At 38.3% G+C, this 9,593-nt stretch overlaps 1 protein-coding gene across 1 annotated transcript in view; it reads right to left on the reverse strand.

Annotated features, from left to right (window-relative positions):
* Window positions 1-8,912, reverse strand: part of MBD2 (methyl-CpG binding domain protein 2) — a 68,275-nt gene extending 59,363 nt beyond the window's left edge. Inside the window, exons 1-3 of the mRNA XM_004684010.2 lie at window positions 8,831-8,912; window positions 7,741-7,787; window positions 4,721-4,777 (exon numbers count right to left, since the gene is read on the reverse strand). Of these exons, the coding sequence (XP_004684067.1) occupies window positions 4,721-4,777; window positions 7,741-7,787; window positions 8,831-8,912 (186 nt within the window). The remainder of the gene's footprint in view (window positions 1-4,720; window positions 4,778-7,740; window positions 7,788-8,830) is intronic.
* Between the last annotated feature and the right edge of the window lie 681 nt (window positions 8,913-9,593).

Genomic DNA, 9,593 nt, shown 5'->3' on the forward strand with positions numbered 1-9,593 from the left:
GCGGCCTCCCCCCGGGTGCGCGCGCATCCAGCCCCCTCCCCAGCCGGCGCTGCGCTTCTTCCGTAACCGAGCCCTTGGAATCCCGGAGACCCGCCCCGCCCGCAGCGCGGCGCGCGGGGGACGCGCGCAAGCATCATAGAGCGGGCGCGCACAGAGCGGCCCTCCCGCTCGGGGCGTGGCCCCGGCCACCGCCTCTTAGGTCCTCCAAGCGCCGTGGGCGGCCATCTTATCCCCGCCTCCTCGAGGACCCGCCCCCGACCCCACCCGCTGAGCCCCGGCCGCGCCCTTCCGGCCCCCGCCCTCACCGGGCGCGCGAACCCGGAAGGCGGGTCGGCCGGTCAGTCACTTGTGGAGGAATGTCGGGGCTAAGGCTGCTTGGTGCCAATAGCTCTGACCACCCCCACTAAGTGATCCTACCTAGGTGATTTTACATACCAATTAATAAACTACAACCCAGTGTGTCATTTTTATATTAACTAACTAATGGGAGTACCAGATACCCACTTTTGCACCCCTGAACTAAAACTTGCCTTGGAGTCAAATTGAAGGACTAAATCACAGGGTCCTACCAGTATCCTTCAGATTCTGGTTTCCTAGTCAGAGGACCCTAGATTGATTATCGTACAACTTTATAAGACTATCCTACGGGAAATGATCATTAGAATCATCCCTCCAGTTATAATGAGTTTACCTTTGATTTGTCCTTAGGATGACAAAACTTCTTTAATATGCCAGGAATTTACCAAATTTCTTAGATGTTTTATTAATTTGGATTTTGGTGTTTCATCAAACACTTAAAGAACCCCCTTCTGTACAGAGACCATTTAATGCACTGTCACAAGTCTTTACAAATCCAGAATTCTTCTGGATAGGCCAACTTAGCCCACAGGAATGATTTGAAAGAATAATGCCAAACTGGTTAAGAAAATGTATTTAAATCTTAAAGAATTGTTTTTTTTCTATATGTTGGTTAACATTTATAGAACTGTACTGCCAAAATTCAAGATGATACATTATGAAAAGTTTGGAAGACAGAAAAGTATAAAACACACTTTATCAGATTGATAACACTTTTTGTACATATGGTACCTAAATTTAAGGGTCAAGTTAAAGTATAGAAATAAATAACTAATGGGTAAACATGAGCAGAAGTTTAGTAGAAATGGTAACTGAGACAATAGATGGGATATAAGATACTTTTGGGTATTTTCATCTATCCAGACTGTCTACCAAGGCTATACATCAAAAGATATAATGGATAGAAAGCTTGGTTAGAAGAATAAATCATCAAAAATTTTAAAGTAATACCATTGACTTTGGCTATTGGATTCCATTTTTAAATCTCAGGAGAAATTGTCTAATGTTCCCTCTTCAAAAGCCTTTTGGTTGCACATCACACTGTGGCACCATAGAGTAAAATGCAGAAAAAGAAATGTTCTTCTCCACTAAAAGAAGTAAGAAATCTAATTAAAGAAACATGATAAATTCTCACATGGACTGAGGACCTAGTAGTATTGAGAAAAGATGCTAAATACCCAAGAGATAGATTCCTTTTGGAATGTATTTAGGATTAAGGGATAGAGAGAAATCTTTGTTGCCCTTAAAATACTGGGCAAATAATAAATCCTTTATAATTCCAGGAAAATGCATTTTCTGTCATTTCTAGACAAAAAGCAACATTATTTTTCTCAAGCAGTAAAGTTATGATCAAATATTTCAATTTTATCTCTCTCACAATGGAAATGGCCTTGTTGGCTTCACCTTATGGGGGAAAAAATGAAAGACAACAATAAGAGAGGATTATGTATGAAATCTGGCCCATTAAACAAACAATAGAGATTTAACCACCTCTGATCTCTGCCTTCCAGGTGTAAAAGCAGGTGCTGAAATACCAACTGTCAATAGTCATTCTTTAAAAATTTTTCCCTTTATTGTTTACCAGGTAATACTAAGGGTAAGTCATTAAAGAACAGAGAGCTGTCAAGAAAAATTGGTGTTATTTGGATTTTTCTTAAGAAAAATAGGACCAATACAAGAAATGAAACTTGAAAGAACTATTGGGCATTTATGGCTGCCTTTGAGATCTGTATATTTTATTAACCAATCATAACTGACATTTGAATCTTTGAGTCTGTAAGTTAATGAAAAAAGGATTTAAATATTGCAAAGCCTTACTTTTTCCTATGAGCAAATTTATATCAAGTGATAAGGAGGCATCAATTTCTCTCTTACAGAGTCCAAACAGTATGGTCAGAACTTATTGAGACGTTAGATAAGAATGAGCACAGAGCCAAAAAACATTTCCAGCTCTAATTAGCAGTTTCTATGATTCACTAAGTTGGCCCAACTACTGTTCACCTAATTCCCAACAAAAATGAAAAGCTCTTGGCATGGCATGTCAGGAGGCTGAATGACACTTTCAAGTACATGCAATACAAATAAAATATTTTTTTATTGCCTTCTACCTGGAATAACTACAGAGGAATCTTACACTCCACAGTTCAAACTAAAAAGAGACAAGTTAATTACTTGCAAGGCAAGAGAAAACAAGGAGAGGTAAATTTTGAAGCAAGGGAAGTTATTTGAGAGGATAATCTGGTGGTTTCAAATTTTTCTACTAGTTGTTACATTATCCACAGGTAAGTGACTAGTAGTAAGTGTTTAGGATTAAGGGATAAAGAGATGCTTATTTGATTTACTTTCTTAAAAATAGGAAATGCTGTTCTACCAGTAGGCGGAACTTCAGATTTCAGAGCCTTAAGATGTCACTTAACACTAAAATAGTGGTGTTTTTAACCTTCGTTTTAGTTGTAAACATCAAAGTGCCAGAATACATGATTCCTGAGAAAGCAGGGTTAACTATGGCTGCTGTTCACAGGGTTAACTCAGTGGTGGAGAGGTACTGAGTAGATCAGAAAATACATGTCAGACTTGCAACTACTTCATGTCAGAATAAGCTCCTTTGTTCACACCCTCAACCCAGCACCTTTCACCTGGTTTATTTCTACCAATCGCCTATAACTCATGTTAGATTGTTTCCTCTGAGGAGACTTCCTGGACTCCACCAGCTCCTGCACCCCTGGACTCCAAGGTATTAACTTTCTGTCACGCTACCATTTATTCAGTGTTCCCCTGTCCATTTGTTGTACTTCATTTTAATTAGTTAATTAACTGTCTTCCCTGCTCATCTAGAAGGCTAATCTTCATGCTCACCCATTGCCTATTACTGGGCCTGCCTAATCATTAGATAATGGATGGAACATTGTTTAATCTCAAAACAATGACCAGCTTATTTTCTTCTGGATGGAAGCATGTAGTCACAGATTATATAAAGTCGGAATATTAAAAACTATTATAGTTTTAGCAAACGTTGGTAAGTTTCTGTGTCCCAAGAGATATATATTACAGTAAATTTTACTAATTAAAAATGAAGCTTAATTTCATTTTAGAAACATGTTTAATTATTAGAGTTGTTATGTTTTCTTTAGCGTAGTCTTACTATATGAAATGAAAGTAATTCGGACTAGTGAATTCCTCAACAGTTTTGTGAAATATATTATCATTAAAAATTTAACACAGGCCTGGCCCTCCCTGGTGGCGCAGGGGGTTAAAGCACAGCACTGAGAAGCTAAAACCACTTCCACATGAGTTCAATTCCCGCCTGCCCCGGAGGAAATCCACATGGCGTGGCAGATCTCTCCTGACCCGCCCGCTGCTCCCCTCAGCAGTGTATTTTGTCGATCTGACTGTTCTGCTCCCCACTCTGTCTATGGTTAAACCCTTCGCTGCCCCTGAGCCTCTGGCCTGTACCTCAGTTCTGTATGCACAAATAAATAAATCTTTGAAAAAACAAAATTGACAGAGGCCCTCCCTGGTGGCGCAGCATGTTAAAGCTCAGCACTAAGAAGCTAAAGCCACTTCCACATGAGTTCGATTCCGCCTGCCCCGGAAGTGACCACATGGCGTGGCAGACCTCTCCTGACCTGCCCGCTGCTCCCCTCAGCAGTGTACTTTGTCGATCTGCCGGTTCTGCTCCCCAGTCTGTCTCTGGTGAAGACTCTCGCTGCCCCTGAGCCTCTGGCCTATACCCCAGTTCTGTATGCATAAATAAATAAATCTTAAAAAAAAAAATTTAACAGAAGTTGACTCTTTCAAAAAAGCTATTTCTGAATTTGTATTTTTATTGACTCTGACAAAGTTTCTCTGAAAGCATTTTCTTTTTGGCTTTACTAATTTCTATTTTCCCCCTAATTTGGTATACTTTCTATCATAGTTAAAAAAAAAAAAACTAATGGAGAACCTAAGATTTGCCCTAATGATCTTAGTTGATCACCTCTAGACAAGCCTTCACCTACCTCAAAGCTCCCCAATAAGTTAATCATAATTGTACAGTCAATCTTGACTCCCCATATTGCTTATCTCTAATCACCAGTCATTACTATCACATATTCTTCTGTGCAGCTTCAAAGTCCCACCCTCCCCACCCCGACTGGTGTGGGGTGGGAACAGTGGCTACCCCAGGTCTGTCTCAGGCTCCATTAGTGGGCCTAATCAATGACCATGACCAACCTGGTTCTTCTTATCCACCCCAAAAAGAAAATATAAATACTTTCCAGTTAAGTTTAGGTGAGAACAGGTGGAGTTGGCAGTTCTAAGGTTTTAGTTCTTGATTAAAACAAAACAACAAAAATTATGTTTCAATATTTTTTGTATTCCATACCCTTGATTCTGCTTTAAACATGTACTTGAGATGAGAAACAGTGAGACCAGGTGGCAACTATGAAAGAAAAAAACACAAAGATAAAAACGCCAACACCCTAAGAATGTAGTAGAATGCTCCAGAAGATGGAAAGCCTGAGTGAAAATTTTGAGCAGTTGAACCAAATCTTGCAACTGTGTGTCTCCAGACTTCTTGATTAGAAGCCAAACTAGACCATATTTGGAGAAAATCATTATTTGGGTTTTGGAAAACCTGCAACAGAAAGCTGAAATACAATTCTTTCCTCCCTCAATGGATTGTGTTAATCTTGCTAGGAATTGGGCATTTCCCAAGGTTAAGATCTCTGGGTAAGAAAGTAAAGCAGAGAAAGAAGGGAAGAAAGAGCAAAGGAGAAGGTGGGTAGGATCTATCTAAGGCAGGACTAGACCCGAAGAGGTTCCCTTTTCACCTCTTATGAAAGGGAAAGCATTTCAAGAGATCAGCTTGCTTGGCACAATGGAAGATCCAGCTCCAAAAAGTAGGACCCATATATTATCTCTGAACTTGTCCACATCATTGCAGCTGTCCTCTTCTCTCAGTAGAATAACAGATTTGGGGGAGAGAGAGCCAACATCAACGTTCCTACAACTGAGATCCATATATGTACCCAAGTCATCAAGTCTTTCCAAACAAAACAAAGTGTGTACAACCAAATTTTTACAAGCAAGGTAAGATTTATAAAAACAAAAACTTGTCAGTTGAAAAGTTTCATTTCAACAACAATCTTTTTATTTAAAAAAAAATCCCTAACATCAGTATAACTATACTTATATGTGGGTGTGTATAAACTTACTACATAGAAAACAAAGTAGAAAATGGACTGTTTGCATAGCCAACTAGTGTCTGAGAGATCTGAGTCATACCACCAAATTTCATTAAGAAGCAGTGAAACTTTGTATGATGTTGACCAAAGATAAAGCAAGAAACACCAAGTTAGCAGTGAAACTTTGTATGATGTTGACTAACGATAAAGCAAGAAACACCAACTCAATATGTGAATTATGATGCTGTAAAATATAAAAATCAAAAAACTTTAGGGTATGATAAATAAAAGTTTTGCAAGTCATTTAATTTGAAAAAAAGTGTAAGCCAAGAACATGGTGGTATCTATAGATCAAAACCTAAACATTCTGAGTGATGGTAATTTGTACAATATTCACTTTATGATTGCTGATTTGACTTCAGGGAAAGTCTTTCATAAAGTAAATTGATTTAATTTGATTGCTATTTTTGATAATTTTACTGGTATTTAACTTATATATTTATTCAGTGTTTTTAAGTACATATGAACCATAAATATAATAATCTAAAACATGCTTTATATTTATGCATACTTAACAACAGAATAATAATGTAAGTAAGCACTGGGAGACATTCCTTCTAATAGTAGTGAATATGTGAGTGCTGAAAATGAAACCCTTGGATGTTATATTTCAAAATCATGTTTTGTTTTGTTTTGTTTTGCCTGAGAAGTTTGGAAAATATTCCAATGACTCAAGAACCTCACCAATCACTAGCAAAATAACCAGATTATAAAACCTAAATAAAGATTAGATTCTATCTAATAAAGTGGAAGGATAAACACTAGTATAATAATTCTGTAAAATGAAGCAAGTTTTGATATTTCACTGTGGTCTATATTGCAGGTTTGAGGGAGGAGTCACAAGAAAAGTCCATAATGCAATTGGAAAGAAACATGATTTTATTCAGATCTACTTTTACCTTCCCTTGCTTTGTCATGGAACAGATGAAGATGAGAAAAATATCTGAATGCAGTAGAAATGGGAGTCTTGCATGGCCATCAAATAATGCAAATTTTCTTTTCCAGAAGAATAATCAATTTGGGGTGCTAATTTAACCATTCAAGATACACTGCAAAGGGGAAGTGAGGGGAGAGGCTTGCTGGGGGATTCTTGGCATGGTCCTGAAGAGATAACTAGATTATAGAAGTAGGAAAGACAACCAGCATGCCAAATGTTAATGTGCCTTTTACTCATGGACACTTCGGCGCTGATAGTGTTTTCATGACCGGAGGCACGTCCTGGGTTTTACCCCCATAAAGCAGCATGATTTCTCCTCCTTGAATGGTCGCTAGATTCCTCAACACAGCAATCTGTTCTTAATGTATATCCAAGTATGTTTTCAATCATTTTGAACTCACCACCTGATTCTTAGGTTCTTCAGCAACCTCCTCACTAAACTTAATCAGATAAAGTCCTTCAACTGAGTACACTGTGCTTTACTGGCTGGCCGAAGGGTTTTACTTCTTTTCTTATTTCTCCCAGTCTTTATATAAGATGGATGTTTCTCAGAGGATATTATTTAACTCTATAGCATTTATTGCCACGTCTTCTTGGGACATAAATATGCTGCTTTCTATGTGCTATAGAATGTCTTGATTTTTCCAAGACATGCTTAAAATCTTTCCTACCCTTGCCTACAGAGTTTTCCAAACAGCTTTCTCTTGTTTAACTCTCTAATATGGGCAGTGTAGCCTCCTTGGGCATTTTGAGGAAAGCTCTTAAGATTAAAAAGAAGAAGAAGAAGAACAAAAGATAGTGGGTATAAAATAACTTTGAAAGAACAGGTCATGCAAAGAATTGAATAAACTTTAAAAAATTAATATACTCACATTAAATACTCTGAAGAAGTTTCTGATCAAGCATATGACATTAAAAAGGAACAACAAGAGATTAAACTTCTTAGAGCTGTAATTATGATAGCAGAATTTAAAAAATGAAAAAGAAAACTGAATAATTCCAGAAGTAAAGAACAGGAAAAGAAAATAGGAGGTGACTATTTTTTAAATAATTTAAGGAAAGTTCTAGGTTCATGGAGACTGCAGCATAAAGAAGGCAACCACTGGCTCACCCCTAGATACAGAATCTTGAGATTTCAGAGCATCACAGGCAAGGGAGAAAGCCTGAAAGACAAAGGGCTGGAAAGACGGCAAGCACACGCCCAACTCAGAACACACACACAGGAATGGCAGTAAGAGTATCACTGGGCTCCTCAGCAACACTGAAATCTAGAAGGCAAAGGAGCAATGTCTAAAACTTTATCTTAAATTATTTTCAAACAAAAATTTTATGCCTAGTCAATAATCATTTCAGAACAGCAGCGTAGTCCTCAAAAACACCTGTCCCAAGGAGTCTTTCCCAGAAAGCTGCTGAAAGAAAAACAAGTTTTACCAAAACAAGAGTGAAACAAGATTAACAAAGATAGAGGATTCAAACAGGGGGGTGGTTCCAGTAAGAACTCTGAAGGAGGCAAACATTGGCCCAGAGTGAGGAGAGAAGGAGTTCCGACTCCTGCACAGAGAGAAATATTCCTGGTTGGGAGAAGACTGAGGCCATAGGAGACATATCTCTAGGCAAAAGGGAAAAAGAGTATGCTGATGGCTTATGCAGGAAAAAAACAGCCTTTGGAAACTGTGGTGAGGTGACTAAGCAACAGTTCTCATAAAACTTAACAAAGAAGTAATCATAAACTTAAAGAGAATAGAAATATATTATAGTTACAATCATAATGTGATATTACATGATCTGTAGTGATTTTATCAAAAATTGGGAAAGTGAACCTACACTAGAGGAGACAGCTGAAAAAGAAGAAATTAAAGGGGCCCCCCTGGTGGCACAGCAGGTTAAAGCACAGCACTGAGAATTGAGTTCGATCCCTGCCAGGCCTGGAGGTGACCACATGGCAGAGCAGACCTCTCCTGTCCCTCCCGCTGCTCCCCTCAGCAGTGTACTTGGTCAGTCGTCCTGTCCTGCTCTCCACTCTGTCTCTGGTGAATCCTCTCATGGCCCCTGCACCTCTGGCCTGTACCCCAGTTCTGCATGCACAAATAAATAAATCTTTAAAAAAAAAAAAAAGAAGAAGAAATTTATGAACCTCTGGGAAGTGAGACACATGTCAGTAACGAAGAGATTAGGCAGGTACCACTTATAGTCTTTGTACATGTCTTAGTATTATTTAATTTTTGAACCATGTGCATGTGTGATTTTGGTAAAAAAAAATTATAATTTTTTAAAAATTTTAATGTGATTTTCTTTTTATACCTTCACTTACACTTCACGCTCTTAAGGATCAGTGCCAACTTTCTTCCAGTGTTACTACTTGCCAAGGCCAATGCTGGGTACTTCCCATGCATTATGTTTAATCATTGCAATACCAGAAAGCAGATATTATTATCTTCAACTTACAGATGAGGGAACTAAAACATTGAGAATTTTATTTACCCATTAGTGTTGACCTAAATGGTAAAAAATAAAATTGGAATGTTTTGTTTCTCACTTTTAAATCCTGGGCTCTCTCCATTCTATATTTTAAAGCTTAACCTTTGAAGCTTCACCTTCAGTTTTTGCACCTGTTAGTAGATTATTCTCTTTACATATATCTGGGCCAGGTTTTAGCTAGGCCGTCATGGCTTAAGTTGCTTACTTATCATTCTCCATTCCTAGTTCATAGTTTTGAATGACATTTTGAATTGTTTCTTCTTTAGTTGATCAGTGTCAGAGAGTGTTTTGAGCTTCTACTCGGAGCTTAAATTGTTAGCATTAAATGATTACCCTGAACTGTTCATGTTTGTAAGTCTGAAGGTTTGGCAGAGGGTGGAAAAAGTGCTTATTGAAGAAAGAGTTTCTATGATTGACTAAAGCGCCAAATAATAAAGCAGCAGCCTCCGGACAAAGAAAGAACAAAGCTTATTTTCTTGATGGGAACTATCCCCTCATTCCTTTCCTTACACATCTCTGTCCATTAGCAGGGGGTAGTTAACCCAATGTAACAGTTTCCTGACAGTAAACTATCTCTGAACATATTAATGTCAAAA

The sequence above is a fragment of the Condylura cristata genome, unplaced genomic scaffold, assembly GCF_000260355.1.
Source record: "Condylura cristata isolate star-nosed mole 26May11 unplaced genomic scaffold, ConCri1.0 scaffold00016, whole genome shotgun sequence".
NCBI lineage: Eukaryota > Metazoa > Chordata > Mammalia > Eulipotyphla > Talpidae > Condylura > Condylura cristata.